General features: G+C 44.6%; 1 protein-coding gene across 5 annotated transcripts in view; it reads right to left on the bottom strand.

Moving 5' to 3' along the window:
- MYLK3 (myosin light chain kinase 3) overlaps positions 1–26,199 on the bottom strand; it is a 58,582-nt gene extending 32,383 nt beyond the window's left edge. The window contains exons 1-3 of one of the 5 annotated variants that reach the window (XM_043436769.1): positions 24,970–26,199; positions 7,256–7,346; positions 6,189–6,537 (exon numbers count right to left, since the gene is read on the bottom strand). In XM_043436769.1, the coding sequence (XP_043292704.1) occupies positions 6,189–6,537; positions 7,256–7,346; positions 24,970–25,053 (524 nt within the window). In that variant the 5' untranslated portion in view covers positions 25,054–26,199. Of the gene's footprint in view, positions 1–6,188; positions 6,538–7,255; positions 7,347–13,178; positions 13,980–19,305; positions 20,024–20,145; positions 20,184–24,965 lie in introns of those variants that run through there. The other 4 variants (XM_043436770.1, XM_043436771.1, XM_043436768.1 and 1 more) reach the window with 4 other exon arrangements.
- Positions 26,200–26,445: the final 246 nt, after the last annotated feature.

Genomic DNA, 26,445 nt, shown 5'->3' with positions numbered 1-26,445 from the left:
CTGCCAGGCTTCTCTGTCCATGGGATTTTCCAGGCAAGAATACTGGAGTCGGTTGCCATTCCATTCTCCAGGGGATCTTCCCAACCCAGAGATCAAACCCACATCTCCTGCATTGGCAGGCAGATTCTACACCAGTGAGCTACCTAGGAAGCCCCTATGAAGGACCTAGAGTAGTCAAATGCATAGAGACAGAAAGTCGAATGGTAGTTATGGTAACAGTTTCAGATTTATAAAATGAAAAAGCTCTGGAGATCTGTGTCATAACAATATAAATATACTTAACACCACTGAACTATACACTTAAAAATGGTTACAATGATGAATATTATGTTACATGCTTTTTAACCAAAAAAAAAATTTTTTTTAAATTAGGGCTTCCCCTAGCAGCTGGAGGCCTGGGTCCCTCGTTTGCCTGCTCCTGAATGCACCTGGTTCTGCAGACTGTTCACAGCTAAAGCTTGGATAGGATGTAGCAAAACTCCCCTGACACCCCTCAGGAGCAATTACAGGTTGGTGATGACAGGGCAGGATGGGAAAGGTGGCATCCAAGCCCAACTCAGGCATTGCCTTGATCAAGGAACATGGGAAACTGCAGGAAGCCAGTGTCTGGAAGAATATACAGGTGGTCAGGTGGCCGCTGCCAATTAGAGCCAACACTTGCATTCAAACCCATTTCCCCCAAGATATACCCATGTGCTAGATAAGGGAGGGTAGGTAGTGATCTCCCCAGTTCCTAAGCCCAGTTGGGTGTATCTGAAATTCAGCTCAAGGTTGAAACTTACATAGAGACCTTTCTCTCTCACCCAAAATCATTTTAGGGCCCCTAACAAGTTCATGAAAAGTTCATCTCCACCTTAGATTCTACATTTAGAGCCCTGGCAAGGATCCAGGGATGCCTGCCAGAAAGCCCTCCCTCCAGATGGTTAGGTCTCCTGGGGACTCACATTTCCTTGCAGAACAAAGGCAGACAAAGTATCTGGGCTTCCCTGCCAGTCACCACAGCATACACAGACACCAGCTCCCCTCCCTACAGCAGGCCTTGAGGGGCTTGGTTATAGGTCAGGACAACTGAGGACAGGTGTAGAAGGGTACCAGGCCATTTATAGAGAAGCCCAGGAAGCAGAATGCCCTTTAGTGCACTGCCCTTGGAGAACACTGGTGGATAACACACAGATCTGACAATCATCAGGTTCTAACTCATTCTCTTGAACCATGTTGGCTGATGGCAGGTCCTGAGACTGAGTCCTGAGGGTTAGGATACAACCTCATCTCCAGGACTCCAAGCATAATCCTCCTGAAACTCCCTTGGCTTGATTCAGCCTATACCAACCTCCCACCTCTGAAGACCCATTATTCTTTCCCTACCATAGTATTTAGGACTTAACTAAATGCTGACAAGAAACAGGATGGTGTAGTGATTAGGGGCACAGATATTGGAGTTCAGAAACCTATATCCATCCTCTTAAATTTTTTGAGACTTGTGTTATGGCCTAGCATGTGATCTAGCCTGGAGAACATTCCATGTGCACTTGAAAAGAATGTGTGTTCTTATGTTAGGCATCTCTTCCAGCCACAGTGGTATGAAATTGGAAACCAACTGCAGAAAGAAAAATGGGAATAGAACAAACAAGTGGAGACTAAACAGCATGCTACTAGAAGACCAATGGGTCAATGATAAAATCAAAGAGGAAATCAGAAAATACCTTAAGACAATGTAAATGGAAACACAGTGCTCCAAAACCTATGCATGCATGCATGCTAAGTTGCTACAGTCATGTCTGACTCTGTGTGACTCTATGGACTGTAGCCTGCCAAACTCCTCTGTCCATGGGATTCTCCAGGCAAGAATACTGGAGTGGGTTGACATGCCCTCCTCCAGGGGATCTTCGTGACCCAGGGATCGAACTGTGTCTCTTACATCTTCTGCATTGGCAAGCAAGTTCTTTACCACTAGCACCATCTGGGAAGCCCCCCAAACCTATGGAGTTCAGTCAAAGCAGTTCTAGGAAGGAAAATGATAGCGATACAGACCTTCCTCAATAAACAAGAAAAATCTCAAGCAACCTAATCTACCACCTAAAGGAATTAGAAAAGAAGAATAAGAAAGCCCAAAGTCAGCAGTAGGAAAGACAAAATAAAAATTAGAGAGGAAATAAGTAAAATAGAGATCAAAACACAATAGAAAAGATCAATGAAACAAAGACAAACAAAATTGATAAACCTTTAACCACTCTCATCAAGGAGAAAGGAGAGAGGTCCAAATAAACAAAATAAGAAATGAAAGAGGACAAGTTTCTACTGTATTGCACAGAGAACTATATTCACTATCCTATGATAAACTACAATGGAAAAGAACATTTAAAAAAAGAATACGTATATACATATATATATACTTGAATCATTTTGCTGTAGAGCAGAAAATAACACATTGTAAATCAACTATAATTAAAAACAAACAAAAGAAATGAAAGAGGAGAAATAACAAATAGCATAGAACTACAAAAAATCAGAATAGAATATATGAACAAATTTGATAACTCAGAACAAATCAACAAATTTCTAGAAACATACAGCCTGCCAAGACTGAATCAAGAGCAAACAGCCAATCTGAGCAAACTGATCCCTAGCAGTGAAATTAAATTTATAATTTTTTAAAAACCCAGCAAACAAAAGTCCAGGGTTGGACAGCTTCACAGGGTAATTCTCTTTTGTATTCTATAAAAAAGAGCTAGGGCTTATCCTTCTCAAACTAGTCCAAGAAGAAGATGGAACACTTCCAAATGTATTCTATGAGGCTACCATTACAATGACACCAAAACCAGAAAAAGATACTCCATAAAAGCAAGTTATAGGGTAGTATCTTTGATGAATATAGATGTAAACATCCTCAACAAAATACTAGCAAGCTAAATTCAACAATATGTAAAAAGGATCATACACCATGATCAAGTGGGATTTATTCAAAGGACCCAAGGATGGTTCAATATTTGCAAATCAATCAATGTGATACATCATTATAACAAAAGGAAGGATAAAAATCACATGGTCATTTCAATAGATGCCTAAAAAGCATTGACAAAATTCCACATCCACATCCATTCATATATTCATGATAAAAATTATCATCAGAGTGGGTATAGAGAGAACACATCTCAACATAATAAAGGCCACTATGACAGTCTCATAGCTAATATCACACTCAATGATGAAAAGCGAAAAGCCTTTCCTCTAAATTCAGAAACAAGACAAGGACCTCACTCTTTCCACTTGTATTTAACATAGTATTGGAACTCCTAAACACAGCTATCAGACAAGAAAAGGAAATAGAAGGCATCCAAAATGGAAGAAAAGAATGTCACTATTCAACAAGAAAACTGTCACTATTTGCAATTGACATGATACTTTAAATACAAAACTCTAAAGTTTCCACCCAAAACCTATAAAAGTCGATCAATGAATTCAATACAATTGCAAGATACAAGATTAGTATACAGAAATCTGTTGATTTTCTATATGCTAATGGTGAACTATCAGAAAGGGAAAGTAAAAAATCAATCCCTTTTAAAATCATGTTTTAAAAATACCTAGGAAGAAACTTACAAGGAGATAAAAGACATTTATTCTGAAAACTATAAAACATTGATGAAGGAAATTGAAGATGATATAAAGGAATGGAAGGATATCCCATTTTGGCTTGGAAGAATTAATATTGTTAAAATAGGCATACCACCCAAAGCAATCTACAGAATTAACACAGTCTATATCAAAATACCCATGACATTTTTTACAGAATGAGAACAAATAATCCTAAAATTCATATGGAGCCACAGAAGACCTTAAGTTATCAAAATAATCTTGATTAAAAAGAACAAAGCTGGAGGAATAACCCTCCCAGTCTTCAGGCTCTATTACAAAGCTACAGTAATCAAAACAGCATAGTACTGGCACAAAAACAGAACCACAGATCAATGGCACAAAAAATAGTCCAGAAATAAGCCTATGTACCCATGGTTAATTAATCTATGACAAAGGAGGGAAGAATATACAATGGGGAAAAGACAGCCTCTTGAATAAACACTGTTGGGAAAGCTGGACTGCTACGTGCAAAAGAATCGAACTGTAGTACTTTTTCACATTGTATACAAAAATGAATTCAAAGTGTATTAAAGATCTAAATATAAGATCCCACACATAAAACTCCTGGGAAAGAATGGTTATTCAGAAAGACTGATGTAAATTATAGTAAATTTAAAAAATCTGTATTTTAAGTTAAAAGAAATAAGAGCAAAACAAACAAACAAACAAATGGGCCCTAATTAAAAGCTTTTGTCCAGCAAAGGAAACCATTGAAAAAATGAAGACAACTTACCAAATGGGAGAAAATATTTGCAGATGATATGACCAACAAGGGGTTAATATCCAAAATATACAAACAGCCTATTTGTTTATATAGACTCAATACAAAAAAACAAACAACCCAATGAAAAAAATGGTCAGAGGGCCTCCGTAGACAATTCTCCAAACGAGACATACAGATTACCAAAAAGAACATGAAAAGATGCTTAACAATGATAATTATTAGAGAAATACAAATCAAAACAACAAGATATCGCATCACACAGTCAGATCACCTATCATCAAAAAAATCTACAAATAACAGATGTTGGCAAGGATGTGGAGGAAAAGGAACAATTATACACTGTTGGTGAGAATGTAAATGGGGGCCATGATTGTGAAAAACAGTATTGAGGTTCTTCAAAAAACTAAAAATAGAACTACCACATGACACAGCAGTCCCACTCTTGGATGTGCATCCAGAAAAAACAAAACCAGCAATTTGGAAAGATACATATGCCCCCAATGTTCATAGCAGCACTATTTACAATAATTAAGATATGGAGGCACCCAAGTGTCCATCAGGAGATGAATGGATAAAGAAGATGTGGTAGATATGTACAATGGAATACTACTCTGCCATAAAAAAGAATGAAATTCTGCCTTTTGTAGCAATGTATATCAACTAGAGAATATTATGCTTAATAAAGTAAATCAGACAGAGAAAGAATTATTGTATGAAATAACTTATATATAGAATCTAAAAAAAAATAATGCAAATTAAAGATATATAGCAAAACAGAAACAGACTCAGAGAACAAACTACTGGTTGATTACCAGTGAGGAGGGTGAAGGGGGAGGTGCTCATTAGTAGTAGGGGATTAAGAGGTTCAAACTACTATGTATAAACTAGAAAAACAACAAGGATATATTGTATAACACAGGGAATTGTAGCCATTATCTTGTAGTAACTTTTAATGGGGTGTAAACTATAAAAAATCTGATCACTATGCTGTCCGCATGAGTGTATGCTCAGTCGCTCAGTTGTGTCTGACTCTATGAACTATAGCCCACTAGGCTCCTCTGTCCATGGGATTCTCCAGGTAAGATGAATGGAGTAAGTTGCCATGCCCTCTTCTAGGGAATCTTCCTGACAGAGGGATCGAACCCACATCTCCTGTGGCTCCTGCGTTGCAGGAGGGTTCTTTACCACTGAGCCACCGGGGAAGCCCCACATGCTGAATACCTGAAGCTAATATAGTATAGTAAATCAGCTATACTTCAATAATAAACAAACACCTGGATTCAGAGTCCAACTCTGAACCCCTAGCTGTGTGACCCTCGGCAACCTGACCCTGATTCCTCATCAATAAATTGAGGATACCTCCTGGGGATGTTTTGAGGGTAAAATGAGATGATGTCTGTGAAATGCTCAGCCAATGACCGTCACCTGGGATGTGTTCTATGAACCCCATCTTTTAGGTGTCATTATAGCTATTACTGTTGCTGTCAGAACTGGTGATTCTCAGTCTTGTTCCACTTGGGACTCAACTGGGGAGCTTTAAAAACAAACAATGTTTGAACCTCCTTCCAGACTGAATAAATCAGAATCTCTGTTCATTTGTATCTTAAAAATTCCTTCCGGTAACTTTTATAGGTGCCAGGTAAGAACCAGTGCTCTAAGCTCCTGAAAGCAGGGCCTTGGCCTTCTCTTATCTTCCCCTTGTGAGACTAGCCAGCACTGCACACACAGTGGACATTCTGCAGGAGCAGCTGTCCCCTTGGCCACATTCTAGCCTAGGGGCTGCAGTTAATTCCCCCCTCCTTTCCCAGCTTGGAGGCACATGCCTTACCTTGGAGGTGTTTCTCCACCACTGTGAGCTGCCTTGGCTTGAGCTGGCGGTGCTGGAGTCAGCCGCATGCCCTCCACCGAGGGCCGAGGGTCAGGCCTACTGGGTGATGTTCCTCGTCCTGCACGCAATGCAGCCTCCTGGCCAGTGGGAGCCTCACTGACCCTTTCAGACACCACAGACAGTTCCAGGCCAATCCCGGGGTTCTCGCTGGATGCTCTAGGAGTTTGGACTTCCACCTCTGGGCGCACCGGAGTTGGGCCAGGAATTCCCTCTCTCTGCTCTGGTGAGGCCTCTGCCTGGGTAAGGAGGTCAGATGCTGTCCCCTCTGGCAGGTCCGCCTTCTGGCTCTCTATAGGAAAATAAGCAGGATAAATCTCTCATTTGGAGGAAACTTTCCAAAGAATATGCAGCAGGCCATTCAGTGCACCATGTTTATAACTCTAGGCTGACTGGAAATAACCCGAGTGACCATCAGGATGGAGCTGTTTGACTAAACCAGGGCCACTCAGGCATAAAAAAGGAGAAATGACTATCTCCATATGCAGCTCTGGAGTGATCTCAGGATATTCAGATGGAGAAAACAAGGCGGAGAAGTGTGTGATGTGTTTCTGTTTGTCTAAAGGGAGGCTGTCTGTGTGTATGAGCACACACATGCCTGTGTATAACCACTTATAATGTGGTCTGAAGAGACTTGACCTCAAAGGAAAGATAAGACAAAAATTTTTTTAAATGGTTACAAATGTGGGGGAGAAAATGAGATGCAGGGAACATGCATAGAAACTAGACTTAGGATAGCTTGTTTTATCAGTTCAGCTTTGGAAGCATGTAAATATTATGCAAAAAGTATAAAAGAAAATTAAACTTTAAAAAAGTCCATAAAAATTTAAAGCACAGTGAAATAAACATAGCAATACAGAGTGGAATAAACATTAAAAAAAAAACTTCAAAAAAAGAGGAAGAAGACATTTCAGCAGTTTTTCAGTAATCACATTTGTTATGGTGGTGGTATTTTTACCCTGAAACTGTTGGGTGTGCATGTGGGATAAAGCAAATGGGGCCCTACTCACCTTCCCAAGGGCCTCTGAGCTCAGCTTGCACACCTCTGGTGCTCAGCGTGTGCTTTGGTTTTGCTTCTTTCTCTTCCACTCGTTCTCTGTTCTAAAAGAATGACCATAAAAGCTATCACTGTCATCATTGAGGCCACAAACATTTTGTTGAGCACCTACCTTGTGCTTGAAATAGAAACACTTAGGTTATTTCATGTAGTCTCACAGTAATACTAGAGGGTACGGATTACTATTGTTATTCTAGAGATAAGGACACTGAGGTTTTCCCAAGGTCACCAAGTCCTTTCAAATGGGTTCCTGTATTGCAGGTAAGGGGCAGACCTAGTCCCCTATCTAACTAGACCAGACCTCAAAATACTAGATTAGGCTTGGAAAATAAATTTGAGTCAATTTAGATTAGTCGGTCATGACTATTCCAGTGTTGACTTGGGTTGGATACTGAATCCATGCTTGTAGGCGGAGTGTCACTGTCAATGAATATCTGCCTGGGAGGTAGGTAGGTGGATCCAATGTTCTCTCTTTATAGTACAGGACCCTTGAGCTAAACTTGATGGATTTAAATCTGGTTTAACCATTTGACAAGATCCTTGACTTCTCTGCCTCTCACTTTTCTCATCTGTGAAATGCGGAGAATAGTATCTAATCACAGAGCAGTGGGAGGATTGAGGGAGTTCATTTGTAGAATTTCTTGAAGAGTTCTCCCAACACAAGGTGATTAGCTCTGGTGATTTTATCCTGTCTGAGACAGACAGAGTGGATCGTGTAGGATGCTCAGAGCCCACCCACAGAGGCTCTCAGGAGTTCTTCCCTAACTGAACGGTCCACACCAGGCCAGTGCATGCGCTGTGCTCCTGAAATCATCCAGAGCACTCAGTATTTCTGAGTGCAAGTAATTCTAGGTGCCTTGACCCTTGTTCGGTCTCCCTGGTGATTCTGAGTCTTTGACTTTATAGTACAGGACACTTGAGCCAGACTGGTAGGGTTTAAACCCCATCTAGAGTATGGCCCCCAAGATTCCTCCTGGCACATGTCACAGACCCAGGTCTGGTCTCCGCCCAGAGACTGAAGGCCCTTTCTCCTACCTTGGCCAGAGAGGCCTCAACTGGGAGCCCAGAGTCCAAAAAGAGCTAGAGTTTTATTTGGCTTGCACAGCATTTTACATCAAAATTCTAAGTTCCTTTTTGGGTTTAGAGAATTGTTCTACATTTTGATTGTGGTGGTGGTTATTAGGGTATATACATTTGTTAAACTGTGTACTTAAGATGTTCATATTTAGTTGTATATATACAGTTTATTGTATGGAAATTATACCTTAATAAAACTGATTAGAAAACATTCTAGGTTTCCAGCTTCTCTTGAAAAAAAAAAATCTGATGATCTGTCAACTCCAAGCCCACATGGCAAAATCAGCTGGAGCAATCCCTTCTAACCGGGGAACCACAATCCTTACCTCTCTTGCATGTCTCCCTGACACTAAGGATGAAGGTTAGGTTTGTTACTGAATCAGGTTCAGCTGCTTATTGCTCAAAAACCAATACTTGAGAGAGGCAAGTGTTGGTAGAAAGTTGCCTTTAATCAGAATGCCAGCAATCTGGGGAGATGGTGAACTCTCTTCCCCCAAAAACCACCTCCAAAGAATCTGCTCACCCATGAACGTTTTTAAAAGGGAAGAAAGTAACCTCAGTTAATCATTGAGATAAGGAGTCAGAGTCGTCCTCGTCCCCCACTGAATGCAGGCTTGTTGTATAGGCTGGTGGAGGCTATCTTGTTCAGTTTGTTCACAGTTAGTTACTTTGTGAGATTACGAAAGAAGAAGCTAGGGAAGAGATCTGGTTATCTGTTAGTTACTTATTCTTCATTTCAAGTTGTTTGATCTACAGAAAGAACAAACATGTTAGGCAAGGGATTGTGTGATTAAAAGATTTGAAAGGTATGCTTGGGCCAGACATGAGTAGAGCATGGAGGTGCCTGGTTTAAGTTTGGTGACAAGATAAAAGGGAGCTCCTACAGAGAGCTCTTTCTTGCCAAATGTTGCTTACAAATCCCCACTTGTCAAAACATCATTCCATTTCTTTGGAATTATGAGGGAAAATCCATCTTCTGTAACTCTTTCATGCTGACACAGGGTGCCATATTCCATTCCTTTGGGATTAGGGATCTGTCTGACTTCTGTAAATTCTTCATGCTGACATAAGACATTGTATTTTCAGAGTGAAGATGTTGACTTGAATCTGTACCATCTCTTTGCTGACAATTTTAGTTGCCTGCTTACATATTTTTGCAGAGCAAGCTATAATTATTCTAATACCCACAAAGTTATAGATTGTTATGAGCAATAGTGCTAATACCATTCTCTTGAGGCCAGTTCTTGAAATTGCCCTAGCCATAAATTCAGTACTACTCAAGATGGAGAAGTTGATGGCATGGCTGCAGTCTGGTCAACATGCAGCTGGCCTTTTCCCTCTGGTGGCAGTTATAGTGTCTGTGAAACAACTCAGGAACGTGTATCAGACACTGGGTCTGTGACTCTAGTGTCCTAATCATTAGCTGCTTGAGCCTGCTCTTTTGTGACTCAGCGAGGCCTGGGAGACTTCAGCTTTCTTACAAACAAAAGGCAGGGGGTGTGGAGCGGTCTTTGTACTTGAGGTGGGAGTGGAGGGCAGTACACAGGGTTCTGCTTGCTTCCAGGTTGGTTCCACTGATTTTCCTACCCTGTGACCTCTTCTCTCAGTCTTGTTTCCTGTTCATGTCTGTGTGATTCCAGGACAGCAAGCTTTGCCCTCTTAATGGTAACAACATAACACATGGGAACACTTAATAAGGTTGGCTATTGTCATCATGATTATCACCAGCATCATCGTGACCTGGATCCCCTGCTCTAGGGAGATCTCTCCCTGGGTCTCTTTCTACAGACTCTGTCCTGCCACCCCCATAACTGGGGAACTGGAAGCATTATCACGGCTGCCTCCTGCTTCACCTACCAGTGGAGAAAGATTCAAACAGACTGATTCAAACAGATTGTCCTTTGGCAGACCTTGTGGGGTTCAGACTATCCTCTCCCTCCCCCTGTGTTTGGTGAAGGGAGGTGCATGCACACACACACACACAAACACACAGGCAGAGATGAATTTTGACTTCAAGGCTCAATCTTTTGGTCTTGGCCTGGTTTTGATGTATTCAGAAGAAGGAGGATAAACCCCAAACACCTAGGCATCTGAGCAGTTTGACTGTGATTCTGTGCACCCTGGCTGAGCCTGACTCCGTCCATGAGAGAGCATGCAGCTTCCAGTAATAATCTGATCCATTGCTACAACCAAATGAAGTGTCACTGAGCAATCCAGACCTGAGGAGAAGCTTCATGAAGTCCTGGCAGCCAGTGCTAGGACTGCATTCAATTCCACAAATTGCAATGCCCATACTCTCCTAGGAAATACAAGAGGGTCTCCAGAAAGTCTCCACAATGCACTGTTTTCAGCATCCACAGTGTGTTTAAAAGCTGGGGCTCAGTCTCAGCTATTAACGGCCCATTTTCTGACACCGTCTGTGAGAAAGCCCTGCCAGCACACAGAAGGAAGCAGAGGTTTCTCATGGGGGTAAGGAGATGACCGCCTAACTGGGAGATTAGATCTAGCCCTGTAGAGAGCTACTGACATGTATATTAAATACAAAGACCAGAAGAGAGATCAGTCATGTTCCAGATCAATCACAGGCAAGAACTATGGCAAGAAAATAGAAAGTTCCATGGCTTTGCCTTATGCAGAAATGCCTAAATATCTGCAACACGTGAGACAGCTAACTTCACTTATGTATGAAGAATTCTTAAAAATCAAGAAAAAGACAAAAAAAAGAAAATGGAAAAGAGGGAAAATTTATGAATTAAAAAAAAAGTAACCTTAAAAACATGTAACCAATTGCCTTATTTGGATTTTAACTCAAAGAAACAAATTTTAAAAGTTAACAAATAAAACATTAGTTGATCAGGGACATTTGAACACTGGTTGGTAATATCAAGTTACTGTTTACCTTTTAGATATGAAGGGTATCATGCTAACATTTTTTAAAAGACCCCTTATGTTTTAGATATATTAGCTGAGTTGCTTATGGAAGAAACGATCCAATGTCTCAGATTTTCCTTAAAATAATCTGGAAAGAGGGAAGTGGGTGGGAAACAGCCTCTAGTTGTGGGCTGACAGGGTTCATTATACTAACCTATTTTTATTCATTTGACATTTTTTACATTAAAAAAAATTTTTAGAGAAACACATGTTTAAAGAAACAGATGTTTTCATTCGCCAGACAGACAATGAATGAAAAACTGGATAATATGCTTTGTTAGCAAAAATAGGAATGCAACAAGCATTCCCATGTTACTTAATTAGCATAACTTCTTGGAAGGTTGGTTTGGCATTATTTATTGTATAAATTTACCCTTTGGCTTAGCATTGTCACTTCTAGGAGTGTGTCATATAGATAAACTCACAATTCCATGGATAGTCACTGCATCATTATTTATAAAAGCTAAAAATGAGAAATAATGTATACAATGATATGGGACTGATTAACAAATTAAGACACATTCTTAAAAACAGAACTCTCTGCAACTTAAAAAACAAGAACAAGAACGTTTTCTAGTTATAAATATGAAACAATGCCCAAAATAATGCCCCAAAAAGCTTAAAAATAATCAAGCCCAGTACAATGTGAATAATATTTTAGTTAAAACTAAACAAAGAGGGTGGTGTGTATACCAATGTGCTTATAGATTAACAGTCTCTGTCAGGAAGGTTTCACAGGAAATAGGCTCCTATGATAGTTGGGTGAGGAGGGTTGTCCTGGGGACGGGGGGATGAGTAGGAGGGAGAATGATTTTTGCCATTGCATAAATTAGATTTATTTTCTTTTTTAAAGCTGAGGTTGGTTATCATAGTCAAGAGCAAAAGGTCATATCTTTGCTACGGGCTTGACTCTAAGGGGAGGTGCAGAAAACAGAGAGCTGGGGCGGGAGGGGTCAGCTGTGGAGAAGCTGCAGGGCGGGAGGGAAAGGGGTCTGCAAAGCAAATTCTGGCCTGGCTGGAGGTGGCCTGGCTGGGGGCGGGAAGGAAGGAAAGTCCTGCAGCCTTGCTCCGGAAAGCCTCAGTCACTGACACAGAGTCAAGCTCAGATTCCATGAGGGGGAAGGCTGCAAAGATCTGAAAGGGTAGCTCCAGGCCAACATCTGCGAGTTGCTAGGTGGCTGACCCTTAGCTGTTCCCAAACAGAGTGTTGCCTCTACACACCTCACACACATGCACATACAAACACCCCGCACCCCAGCCAAGCGTCCTTTAGCCAGTGGATCTGATTATGCAACCCTTGGGAACAGCCGCTCCCAGAAATGCCACACTCCACCCCCAGGCTCTGGCTCCAGCCTGTGTCCCCCATGGGTCACTGTCAACACTCATCTCCCCACAGGCAGCTGCATGCTCCGCCCACTCGGGGACAGAGCACAAGGTTGGGGACAGGAAGGGGGGGTCTGGGTTTCTGAAGGGGGGGCTCTGTCAGGGTAAACTGAGTGCTCCCCATCTCTCTCCCACCCCAGGTGTAAGGAGAGAAGTCCCTGGGATGTCAGAGAAGTGTAACTGCCCTCCTCTCCCTAGTGGCTTATTTGCCCCCCACTTCTAGGTGCCCCGCACTGCCCAGGGCCCCACAGTCTTCACCAGGGCACAAGGGAGAAACCCAACTGTCCTGCCCTGTCTGGAAATCCACTGATGGCCTTTAAGCTTCTACCTCTCCTTTTTCCCATCAACAGGTCATGCAGGAGACACTAGAGAAGACAACAGCCCTCCCGCTCTCCGAAGACTAGCTTCCTGTCTGGGTAACCCACCAGGGCCCCAAGCCTCCCTTCCAGCCAGAAGGGCACCGGGGCACAGAAGCAGGAACCAACCTCCTCCGGGACGTCGGCCAGGCTTCCCTTCCTCCAGGGGACACTCCCTTGCATGATGAAGTCCACCACCTTCGAGTTTTGGAGCACGGCCCCCACCAAAGCTATGGCCTTGTCCACGGCCATCACCATCCGGAAGAGGGCTTCAAGCCTGGCGCCCTGCTGGGCAGCATCCTGCCTGCCGGCCCGCACCAGCTCCAGAACCTCCGGCCACCCAGCCTGAGCGTCAGACGGTGGAGAGCGGTCGGCCCCAGCCGGGCCCAGACCGCGGGAGGCCTCTAGCCGGTGCAGGCCTTGCTCCAGGTGGCCCATGCCTTGGTACACGCACTGCAGTTTCTCCGTGACGTCTTCTTGGAAATGTAACAGTTTGTCAACCTTCTCATTCAGCAAGTTGAGCTTTTTGTCCATGCTGGTTAAGCAGGCCTTGCCCAGCCCCGGCAGCCCCTGGGGCCCCAAACTCTCCTTAGGGGCTCCTGACATCCTGATGAAGACTCTCCAAGGGTGAAGATTCGGAAGAGCCACAGACCTCTGGCTTTCACTTGGGCAGTGGCGTCTGGAAGTTCATTGTTCCCTAGCTAGGGACTGCCTGGGGTTTTCAGGGAGTCCAGAGGACCAGGCTCTCCGCGAGCCGTTGCCTTGCTTATCTCCCACTCTGCCGTGGCCATGAGTGACAGGCTGGGCCTGGCCCAGGCCCTTCTCCTCGGGGCCCCTTTGACATCATTTAACATTCCTCTCTGAGAGGCTGCTGATGGGCAAATATTTTAAGAATCTGCCCAGGACAGGCAGGCGTTCATGTAGCTGAAACTAAAGGTTAGAAGAAAAGGAATCCTTTAGGTAACGTCCTGAAAGCCGGACTCTACAAGGGGGCCTCAGGAACACCAGGGCAGAGTAAGGGCTTAAGAGACCCAAAGCACTGAGGAGTACATGGCTCCCACCCAAACCACATACACACCCAATTCACAATAAGAAGCAAGACCAAAACAGGAATAAATGTGAGGCCATTTAACAGAGTTCTGATTTTTGTCATGATGGAAAAATTTGATTCTTTTGCAAATTAAAAACAAAATTTTGTTGCCCCTGCTTTGCTGATACTTCAAAGGTGTTTAGGCTGCTGTAGAGGTGAGTGTACACGTTCCCCTCCACCCCAACATGGGGCCCCCAGTCACTAATCACTTGTACCTAAAAATAGAAGTGAGGGACTAGCAAGGGCCTAGGTTACTCCCCAAGCGTCATCCTGCAGGCCATGTTCCTTGCAGAGCCCTCTGGGGACAATTTGCCAGCCACCCCTTTCTCCCCCAAGGATGACTACACAGGCATCAGGCATTCAGTCTGTAAACTGAAAAACTGAAGCTGACACAGTAGGGCCTTAGAGAGCAAGGGGACCCGTGTTTCCTGTGGTTTCCAAATGTTTTAGCATCAGAAACCCTTGGTTAAAATGGAACATTCACAGAAACATCAACAATACAGCAGGTAAAAGGACACGCTCAAGCTGACACTAAGGTGGGGTGCAAGGGGGCACCATAGTGCCTGAGGCTGCCGTGGAGCAGTCCACCAGCCCCACTTGCCTCCAGGTCCTCGTAGAGAGAAAGCAGGGCCAGAGAGGGACTCTGTCCAAGGTGGCCCCGGGCGTACAACCTCCTGAGGACAGCGTGTCTCTGGTGAAGGCCGGCACCAGGGAGGTGAGTGTTAGCATCCCCTTAACCTCCCTCCTTCTGAATGAAAGGAACTATGAGAATAAATTCGACCTGGAACTCTGACATCTAAAAGTGCCTTGGGATCATCTTGCTGTCTGAAGCTACAGGTGAGTGGTAAACGCAGTGTGCAGCCTGACCACAAACCCCTCGCCACCCCCCTCTGTCAGGACAACTGCCCTTAGCAGCCCATATAGAAATCCAGACCCGTTTCTGGAAGCACAGACCAGGTGTCATTGGTGGAAGGGCCCAGAGCATGCTCCAAAGAGCACTGGTCTGCTACATGTACTGTGATTTAAAACACACAGATAAACTCTCCTTGGAAAAAGAAATTTGGGGCACCCTGGGCACACTGCTGGGGATTCACTGTGTACCTCAGCAGCACTCATCTGCCACAGGAAGAAATCAGCATCCGACCAGGGACTCACTCCTTCCCCGCACTTCCTGCTGAACACTTCCCTGTGGAACTGCGGTTCCCTGGATCCAATCTTGGGAAATGTCCGCCGAGAGAAAGCTCTGGAAGTCTAACACTCAGCACAGTGTCCTTCAGTAGGTCCTGCTAATCTTTGTGAAAGGAAGTCCCCACAGTCTAAAGAGACAGATGCTGTCTCTGGGAGACCGTTCCTACCAATGCTTGGCACAGGCTGCTTCACTATGACCGCTGCTCAAGAGATCTCAGAGCAGCCTGCTTCCAGGCAAGTCCTGGGTTAATAAAATCTGGAAAGATATTTTGAAAGTCTAGGTGAACACAATGGTCACAAGTAAGTGTCCCAGACACCTATTTATATCAAAAGTTAATTATTCAAATTGCAAAAGGATTTGCCCCTGGTCTCCCTTAAGTGACAAGTAATTGCAAGTCAGTGGGTTTACTGTTCCAGAACTACTTTGAAGGCCCCTGAGCCCAGAACAGCACCCCTTTGGCTTGCCATGATCCCCAGTGCACCAATGTGCCTGGGATGTAGGTATTCAAGGCAACTATATAGAAGGAATGAGCTAAGGAGGCTCCAATAGGAGCAGGGAGCTGGGCTGATCCCCGGGAGAATGTGGAAGGAGGAGGCTGCTGCTGGGGTTTCCCAGAACAATCAAATGAGCAGAGGGCAGGAAGCCCTGACAATTCCCAGAAGTAAACTCTAGGACCCTCTGGGAGAAAGCTCAGAATATGCCAACAGGACAAGTTCTTAGGCCTCCTTGATGAACAGGACCAACTGTGAAGCCCTTTCATTTCTCAGCCTCCAGGAGAAATGAGTTTATGAGCACATCGGTTTTCTGAGGGCTGGTGCATGGCTTCTCTCCAGCTGCCTGAGTTAGAGGGCACAGCAAGAGCCACGGGCAATTCTTTTGGGGCCATGGTGCCTGCCCAGAGGACGCGGGGAGGCATTTCACCCACCAAGTCAAGAGAACGCAGGCCAGAGAAGAGGCAGCCAAGCTGGATAGTTACAGAGTAGCAAGTGCAGTGACACCTCATCTCTCCTGGGTGAGGACTGGCAGCTGATCCACTCCCAGAAAAGCACATGTAGACCTCTGTTTGCCGGAGGCTGTGGCCAGTGTGCACTGAACCCCAAGAGTCTTCCAATGTCTTTATGGTGATAGCCAGCTTTTCCTGAAGAACTTTAGAGAAGCTTGTGGACCCTGAGATCCCAGTTGGAGGAAGAGAGGAGCAGAAACTCAAGGCTGAGGAGTCCATTCAAAGCTGTGATTCTCCTCCTGCCCTACCTTCCCTGCAGATCACAGATCCGTTTCTGGGGATGCAGCAGTCCACAATATAACAGTACTATGCTCTGGGGATCATCTGATCCTCAACAAAGCCAAGCGATCAACAAGCCTCAACCCACCACCCAGGTTTCTGCGCCTTATTCTGAAATGTGCACAGAAAGAAAGGATCACTAGGTATTCAAAGAAAGCTCCCAAGATAAAAAGGGGCGCCCCAAAACAAATAAACAGAAATATAATCGTGGCAGAAACAGGGAAAAAAGAAACAGAAGAAAGTTTCAAAAAAGGCTCTCATTAGTAACCACAGAAAAGTGTGAAAGACTCTTCCATCCATTAAAAAAGAAGAGGGTATCATGGAAAAAGAACAAGCATGGAATAAAAGAGAGGCCTTGGGAATTACAAATATGAATGTTAACATTTAAAAATCCAATACAAGGATAAGAAGATATTATCTTATCTGGAATAAGATAATATTCCAGAAAACAGAACTGGAAGTTGAAGATGTGTACATTAGGAGAAAAAAGAGAGACAGTGTATTAAGCTCATCCTACATCTAATTAGCTGGAGTTCAGGTGGAGAAAGGAAAGAAAGAGGAAAGGAATTTATCAAAGAAATCCTACAGGCATTATGAAATATAACAGAGTTAAAGACATGTAAAATGTTAAGAGTATGGGGCTAGGGTCAGATGACCAGGATTTAACTCCTGCCTCTGCCCGTTATTAGGCAGAATCGTGGGCCAGTTTATTTAACCTCTCTCAGTCTGTATTTCCTGGAGTGTAACATAATAACAATGCACATGCTTCATGGAGTTGTCAGGAGGGTCACTTGAGAATGCTTGCGAGGCGCCTGGAATAAAGTTTGGCACACAGTGAGCGCTCAGATGTTAGCCATCAGTATGATGCCGGCCACGGGGCAAAAGGGGAACAAAAGGAATCAGAGTCTCCAAGAAAATCAGAGACCAGGAAAGAATGAAATCAAAATACACGATTACAGGGAGACTGGCATGGAGTTCTGTGATGACCTAGAGGGGTGGGATGGGAGCAGGGGAGGGAGGCTAAAGAGAGAAGGATTATATATATAATTATGACTGATTTGCACGGTTGTACAGCAAAAAGCAACACAGCATTGTAAAGCAATATCTTCCAACTAAAAAATTAAAAAAAAAATTTCTAAGCACATGATTGAATTTTCAATGAATAATATTTATATAAGAGCCTGGATAGTTCAGTTGGTAGAGCATCAGACTTTTGGGCTTCCCTGGTAGCTCAGCTGGTAAAGAATCCTCCTACAATGCAGGAGACCCCTGTTGGATTCCTGGGTTGGGAAGATCCCCTGGAGAAGAGAATGGCAATTCTCTCCAGTATTCTTGGGTTTTCCTGGTGGCTCAGATGGTAAAGAATCTGCCTGCAATGTGGGAGACCTGGGTTCAACTCCTGGGTTGGGAAGATCCCCTAGAGAGAGCATGACAACCCAATCCAGTATTCTTGCCTGGAGAATCCCCATGGACAGAGGAGCCTGGCGGGCTACAGTCCATGGGGTCACAAAGAGTCAGACAGCTGCTAAGCACAGCACACACATTATAATGTTCATTATATACATATATATATATTATGCCATAATAAAGTAAATATTGCATTAAGTTAAAGCAGTGATATATAATATTATGAGAGTTGCAAAGGGAAAATGGAGAGAGCTAAATCTTCATTTCTCTTAAAAGGAAATCCATAAATAATGAACAAAATTGATGAGGAAAGAATTGGAGGCAAATACCAGAAAGAACTGCTCAAAGACTTCATTGTGTTTGCTGCTGGGAAGCAGGATGGAAAGTAGGTTTTGCAGAGCTCACAGGTACAACATCTTGGGGAGGCCAACATGTGGTAGAATTTGCACGTTTGTGGACGTATAACAACTGTGGCAGCACAAGGCAGGGAAGGGTCTTGTTCTAATAAAATCAAATAAGACAATTTTCTGTGAGATGGAGGCCACATATCTTGAGGAAAGGTGTACTACCTACTTGTGTAGGTAAGTACACCTAAGTGCCCTTAAGGGCCAGCTGGAACTTACTTAACCTCTGTGAACACAGTGTTCCTCATTTGTAAAAGGGGCTCATAACAGCGCAATAGCCTCAGGGCTATTTGAGTATTCAGATAAGCAAAACACTCAGCCCAGCCCTTGGCACACAGTAAGGACATGAAAACAGTAGAGATCGGAACTCACCACCCCTCACCACGCCCATCCCACCTCAGACGGACAGCCTACGAGCACCGCAGCGTACTCAGTCACCTCATTGTGGGGCGGGGGCAGGGGACCAGGGTGTGTCTTCCCAAACCTAAATCAGCTCCCCCAGCCACCTGACCTCCCCCGAGGCCACCACTCCGCATGCACCACTCATGATGTGCAACCAGAAAGTGCAAACACATCCTCCACGAAGCTGCACTTACTCCCGAAAGGAAACCAGAGATGAAACAGAACCTCAGAAAGCCTCGCAGGGTTCAACGTGGACAACTTCGGGGTTAGCTGCCCGTTGGCCTTGTCTGCCCACTATGTCAGGAAAGGCCTGTGTTGACCACCCCCAGGCTGTACTCATCAACCAAAAGTTTCTGCTGATGGAGTTTCTTGGTCCAAGAGGACTCAGATCTGGGCGACAATTGTCACTGAGGCTCCCTTTGTCCTGTGAACCTAATAATTGTTATTTGGGTTCCTACTTCAAAGCAGACCGGCCTGCTTACCGCAAGTATCTGGGTGTAATTCGATGCCCGCTGCTGGCCTCTGGCGCTGGGACTGCGAAGTGCCGGAGTGAGCACAGTCCTGTCCTGCTGCTGCGGCCGTGCCAGCCCACTGTTTACTCTGCTTGGAGATGCCCGACTGCCCGGAGCCCAGGGAACGAGGTGGGCTGGCCAGGATGGCTTCTCTAGAACTCGGGCTGCAGCGATAAGCCTGGCATTTCCGCTTATCTCTGAGCCTGCCCCGGGCCCCAGAGGCATCCAGAGGCTTCACTTGGTTATCTGCTTTGCTAGGCGGTATCTGCCTTCCCGGGGGCCTACTTCCTGCATCACTTAGCTGAGTGTCCAGTGTGAAAGAAACACTGTGTGGTCCAACAACAGAAAAAAGAAGGGATTGAGTCCTCAGACAGAGCTGACCTGAGTTCAAAACCCAGAACCCGGGTGCAGGGGCCAGAAGAAGAGCTAAGGCTCCTTGCCTTCGGGCAGCCCTCCAGGACAGAGCAAAGCCCTGGACAGCAATAGAACAGGTTGCTTTTCTTCATGGGAGCGGCTTGCATCCAAGCTGGGAGGGATCAGTTATTGCCTCTTCAAGTAAAACTACTTAAGAAGCAATGAAGATATCTGGAGCCCCAAAGACTGGGACATGCTGCAGTGAAGAGAAGGCCATGAGCTGTGGCTTCTGCTGAATGAGATGCCTGCTCCAACTCAGCTGTTACCCTCAGGGAGACTCCTTGGACAGATTTTCCCAGAGTGCTCTGGGAGAGGCCAAACCCTCCACATGCCCTGGCATGCATCCGCAGACAGACATACAGATATACACATATATCACTCCAGGGCCCAACTCACCTGGCCTGACTGACAGGAATCAGAGTAGGGGGTGCAGGCTTTTGATATTTAGCTTGCTTTCTTGAACCTGACCATGGGCAGATTCTGTACTAAGTACTTTAACTGCAAATGTCTTATTTAGACTTTGCTACAACCCTATAGTGTGGGTTTCCCAGGTGGTTCAGTGGTAAAGAATCCTGCCAATGCAGGAGACTCGGAGACTTGGGTCCAATTCCTGGATCTGGAAGAGCTCCTGGAGAAGGAAATGGCAACCCACTCCAGTATTCTTGTCTGGGAAATCCCATGGACAGAGGAATCTGGTAGACTACAGTCCTCAGGGTTGCAGAGTCAGACACAACTGAGGGACTGAGAAGGCATGCACAACCCTATAGGGTAGATTACTATTTATCACCCCATTTTACAGAGGGGGATCAACCTAAAGAACTTATGGGGCTCACCCAAGGCCACACAGTCAGAAAACAGTGGAGCCAGAATTGCAACTGAGGTTGATAACTCACACCACGCTGCCACCTTCAGAGACAGGAGGAACTTCAGAGACTGTAAGGGTCAACCCCATCATTTTGTAGATGGAGAGTCTGAGATCTGGGGAGGAGAAGGGACTTTTTAAAGGCCACTGAGTAAGTCAAAGGTAAAGTCTGGACCAAACTGTTGCCCTCAGAGTGACCATGGAAATCTCCACCCTGCTTTCTGGATTTGAGAAGGGTGTGTGTGTCATGAAATTGGCCTCTGCCCACAGGCTCATCCCTGACAATTGTCTGAGGAGATGGGGCGGGGGGTGCAGGGAGTGGGCACAGGGTAGGGGCCCCTAGATATTACAATGGTTACTTATTCTTTTGTAGAAAATCGTCTACTGCTTATCTCATCTGGCTACCCAGAAAGATACCAAAAGTCCTGCCAGGATGAGTCCAGGAATTGCACTTAGGAATGAAACCAGAGGCAAGTTGGGCTCTCTGAAGAAGCAGAGAGGGAAATGACAGCTTTGTGACAGGCCTGGGCCTCAGGGACCCTCCTTGCTAGCTCTCAGGTGGCTGGTGGGTTTGCTTCCAGGATCTCACTGTCTTCTGTAGGCAGCATTTCTACCTCTGGTTGAAGCTTTTCATTTTGTCAATTCCTTTCTCACATGGCTAGTCAAAATTGTTCCCAGCCAAGCACGGTCAGATGGAAGCAGCCTGAAAATATCAGAGAAGAACAGAAAGGACCCTCATAAATCAAATCCACACTAGCAGCTATTCATTCATTCAACATGTCCAGAGCAACACTTACTAGGAAATAATAAAAGCACTATTATTTATCAAGCATTCCTATGTGTCAGGCACTGTGCTATATTGTCACATAAATTACTTTGGCCCCTACAACAATTCTAAGAGAAAGAAACTATATCCCCATTTCACAGGTGAGTAAACTGAGGCTTGGGATGACAAAGTCACTTTCCAAAGTTAGTGTTCAGTTCAGTTCAGTTGCTCAGTCATGTCTGACTCTTTGTGACCCTATGGACTGTAGCATGCCAGGCTTCCATGTCCATCACCAACTCCTGGAGCTTACTCAAACTCATGTCCATCGAGTCGGTGATGCAATCCAACCATCTCATCCTCTGTCGTCCCCTTCTCCTCCCACCTTCAATCTTTCCCAGTATCAGGGTCTTTTCAAGTGAGTCAGTTCTTCGCATCAGGTGGCCAAAGTATTGGAGTCTCAGCTTCAGCATCAGTCCTTCCAATGAATATTCAGGACCAGTTTCCTTTAGGATGGACTGGTTGGATCTCCTTGCAGTCGAATGGACTCTCGAGTCTTCTCCAACACCACAGTTCAAAAGCATCAATTCTTCGGCGCTCAGCTTTCGTTATAGTCCAACTCTCACATCCGTACACGACTACTGGAAAAACCATATCTTGGACTAGACAGACTTTTGTTGTAAGTCTGTGTAAGACCCTGTATATCAATGCAGGCAGCCAAACTCCCGAGTCTGCTTACAGCTGAAGGAGTCTAATTGAAACATCTTGTCTAGAACCCAATTTTCTTTGGGGGGGGTGCTGCATTTTCCAACCGCCACTTTAAAAACACAATTATATTTGCAAGTTGGAGCTAGGCCAGTAAGTTTCATGCCAACATTTTGTACTGCCTGTCGGCTCATACTGGTAAGGTGTCCCCACCTGCAAAGTGCTTTGACATGTGCTCACACTTACACTCATCTAAGTTGCATGGACTATGATTCTTATTTTCCTCAAGAAGAGACTGAGGGTCCCAGGGAGAGTCAGTGCAGAGCTGGCCATGGCCCCAGGGCCTGTGTTCACTATAGTAGATAGGGTTTCTGGCCACACACACACACACACACACACACTCACTCTGAGACCCCTAACACACCTGGCTTGACAGGAATCAGAGAAAGAGTTGCAGGCTTTTTATATTAGCCCCAAGCCTGACCATGGCAGACATTGTGCTAAGCACTTTAACAGCAATATTTTATTTAAACCCTTTATTGTGCTGATACCTGTGAGCTCAGATCTCTGCTGTGCCATGGGAAACTCAGAAAGTCTGGGTGGGAGCAAGGTTAACACACTGGAACAACAGAGAAGATGGGACAGCCGCTAACTGCTGGGTGTGAAGGATGTGGGTGGGATAGGGCAAAATCATGTGATGTACCAGCATTTCCAGGCCTCCCATATCTGATAAAAAAAAAAGCCCATCTTCATCTGCTCAAATTCTCAGCCCTCAATCTATCCCAACCCTCTGAGGAGAGCTTGGTCTCAGGAATTTTCCTGTCAAATCTAAAGAATGGGTAGAATCTGAGTCTGGAGGAGAGAATTTGGTGAGGTGGGTAGCAAAGCACCAAGAAGGGGAAGGAGAGAGGGGGCTAGACAGACCGGGAGCAGGGTTTGGGGTTGGGGAGCAGCAGAAATGAGGCAGCCCCCTGATGCAAGAGAATGTGTGAGAGAAGAAGGGAGGTTTGGAAAACTCTGTGCTGCTGCCTGTTGAAAGGGTACTGGGAGTTGTAAGCAGGGATGGCAGCGTGGCCTGCCTTCCTTGGCCCAAAGTCTCTGCAGAAACTTGGTTACTTGATGTCAACCAATTCAGAGTGTAAGTGGGAGGTAAAGAAATTGGAAACAAATTTTAGCAAAGTGAAAGGACTTCTTGGTGGAAGCAGGACTTGAGCAGAGCCTTGAAGGATGGGTGAGATTCAGGCAGGCCAGGGAACGGTGAGGGCACGAAGGGAACAAAGCTCCAGAGCGAGTCTGGCAGATGGGAGTGACAGGGCACATACTGGCCTTGGGCCACGAGGTGTCAATGGAGGCCCAGATGATTCAGCAGGCAGGACTCTTAAGAAAGTGGACCTGGAAAGTCAAGCAGAGACATTTAGACCCAAAGGAGCAAGATAAAAGGACAGTAATCCTGTGGAATGTTTTTAGGTGGGAAATAACATGGTAAAATTAGTGTCTAAGACTGGGCAGAATGATTACCTAGAGGTAGGAGGGACTGACTCAGAGGGGACACAGAGCCACTTCTGGGATGTTGGAGATGTTTTATATCCTGGGTGGTGGTTACACTGGTTCATGTATATGTGCATATAGGTCTGCAGTATTCAATTCAAAAGGCTATAAGATTTGTGCATTGTGCTGCATGCCTGATCAAGTTCTGTTAGTATGGAAAAAAAGGGAGGAAGAGGGAACCAGTGGATCTGATGGAATGTAAATGGATCGGGAGGGCACAGGATCATCGTCCACACAGAAACTAAAATCAGTAAGTGTTTACCAGTTCCGGGATGTGTGCTGTTGCCAAAACACATTAGCGCTAAGGAAGTGGAGTGACATCTGAGAGAACAAGTCTTTGAAACTTCTTTCATAAATGCTGACTGATGCTCTGAGGCCCTCATTCCACCCCGGACCCCCACCGCCATGCCTGCAACCAAAGTAGGACCCCTCCTCACTGTGGGCCAGACACTCTGAGGATCTATGGTGTTCCTCCCAGATCCAATAGGGGAAGGTTTCACCCCAAAAGCAGGTTACAAAACAGCCAAGTACAGACATTAGAATCCCATTTTTGTTTAAAATATACATATATGCCAACATGGTTAATTCTGTATCAGAGAATTGCAAACAATCTTTCTTTTTTATATTTCATTTATATAATTATCTAACTTTTAAGTGTATTATTTGTGTTATTTTTTTCTGTAATAGTCATGATTCATCTGGACCCACAGGAATTATTCTAGACAACAGTATGCACAAGAGAGAGGTTAATTCACCAAGAACAGACTCCCCCAGGAACCCAGCTGACAGAAAACAACATTTAATAACCTTATAGGGAGGTCAGAGGTCGATTGCTTAACCTTAAATGAACAAAACAAATGTATATGTAACAGACTCAGGACTCCTCAGAAACAGTAAACCCTCAGGGATAGAGAAAGGCTTCCTCTTTGTACTTTGTTTTTTAAAAAGATTTTTGCCCCCTTCCAATTTGGAAACAAACATTCCAGACTACACATGCAACTCATTAAACTATACAGTAGAATTAATTTGGGAATTTTTTTAGAACAAAGTTGGCAAACATCTGCAAACAATCAAGTACAGCATCCTCAAATGATTTGAGCCTTAAGTACGACTAATCACAGCAATGTTTGAAAATAAAATAGATTTGAAGTCTGAATTACACATGTAATTCCCCGATAGCTGCACAAAACCAAAGACAAATCCATGCACTTAAGATTGTTAGTTTTTACTATTGTTTGTTTTCAGTCAGACTCTAAATGTGTTTTCTAGAGGGTCTGCATGCCCTTAAAGCACCTGCTGAAAACATACACACACAATAAGTTTACCATCTGCACTTACATACCACCTTCCATCCATGGATTCCGAGTGGTCTATCAGAAATGTTGTTTTCATAAGTCCCCTGTGAGATGCGTATTGTTCCCTCCATCTTACATGCAGATAAACCTAAACATGGGGGCAGTTAAGTGGCTTGTCAACAGTCATAACCCAAGACAAAATCCATGCAAGCCATTCTCTTGTCTCCCTTCCTCTGCTGACTGTGCCTTTGAGCTTTCTTGTTGGCCCCGGTTTAAATCATGCACGCAGACCATTGTTTCCCTGGTGATGGAGGTGGCATTCTATTTCCTGCCCTGAATCTGGCCTGGGGCCCTAGCGGCACCGCATTTAGCCACAAGTGCATCAGCCATGCGTGAGTGGGGACAGCTTGGCTCCTTGGAAACCTAAGTGGCATGTGTCAGCTGGCACCAGCCTGCAGAGAGCCACTCCAGGCCACCCTGCTAACTCCTCCATCACTAGCCCAGAGCAACCCATAATGAAGGCAATGACGTCTCTCCGGGAGCTGGATGAACAAATGGGAACAGCTCAAAGGCAAACTCTCTGGCCCAGCTCCTGTCCAGCCCTCAGAGAGAAATAATCCTTACAAGCCTGGGAACCAAGTCCCTAGACCAGCCCAGCCCTCCCTCTGTTCATTCCTATGGACAAAGTGTCATGGTCACAGATTACATTCCTGATAGGCAACTGAATTTACACTTCCAGTCTCCAGTTGCAGTGTTTATTTTTATGGTCCATTAATTAATGTGTCCTGGAATGACCATTCAGAATCACCTCTAGAAAAATAAGAAAGTCACCGGGGCATCTACCAGGTAATAAGAGTTATCACCTGAAAAGGGTTTCTCTGATGATTGCAGTCACTCTTAGAAATTAGGGGTGGAGATTTTTTTGTGTGTGAACTCTGTCATTTGGCCAAAAAAATGCTATATATTGTCTTTTAAAATCAATTTTAACTTCTTCATTAACCTTACTGGATGGTTGGGTGCGTTTATGAACCAGAGGCTGGGTTAACTGCCCCTCCTCCTTGTGTGTTCTCAAAGCCCTGCAAACGTCTTCCTATCAGATCCTAAAAGCGGTAATAGTTCTGTCAAGCATTCACCTTGTGCAAGGAAAAGCTAGCACTGTACATTTTTTAAATTCTAAGTATTACCATTAATATTCTCATTTACATAAGGAAACTGGCCTGGAGAGGTCACAAAGTCACCTGTGATTGCCATAAAAAATCACCACAAACTTAATGGCTTAAAACAACAGAAACTTATTCTCTCACAGTTCTGGAGGCCAGAAGTCTGAAACTGATATCACTGGGCCAAACCAAGGTGTCAGCAGGGCCATGCTTTCTCCAGAGGCTCCAGGAGAAAATCAGTCCTTCCCCCCCACCAAAAAAAGAAAATCAGTCCTTCCCTTCCTAGCTTCTGGTAGCAGCTGGCATTTCTTGGTTTCTGGTTGATCACTGCACTCTGCTTCCATGATCACACTGTTTTCCCAA

The sequence above is a fragment of the Cervus canadensis genome, chromosome 18 (genome assembly GCF_019320065.1).
Source record: "Cervus canadensis isolate Bull #8, Minnesota chromosome 18, ASM1932006v1, whole genome shotgun sequence".
NCBI lineage: Eukaryota > Metazoa > Chordata > Mammalia > Artiodactyla > Cervidae > Cervus > Cervus canadensis.
Note: the sequence above shows the minus strand (reverse complement) of the source record. Positions and strands in the feature narration are given on the sequence as shown.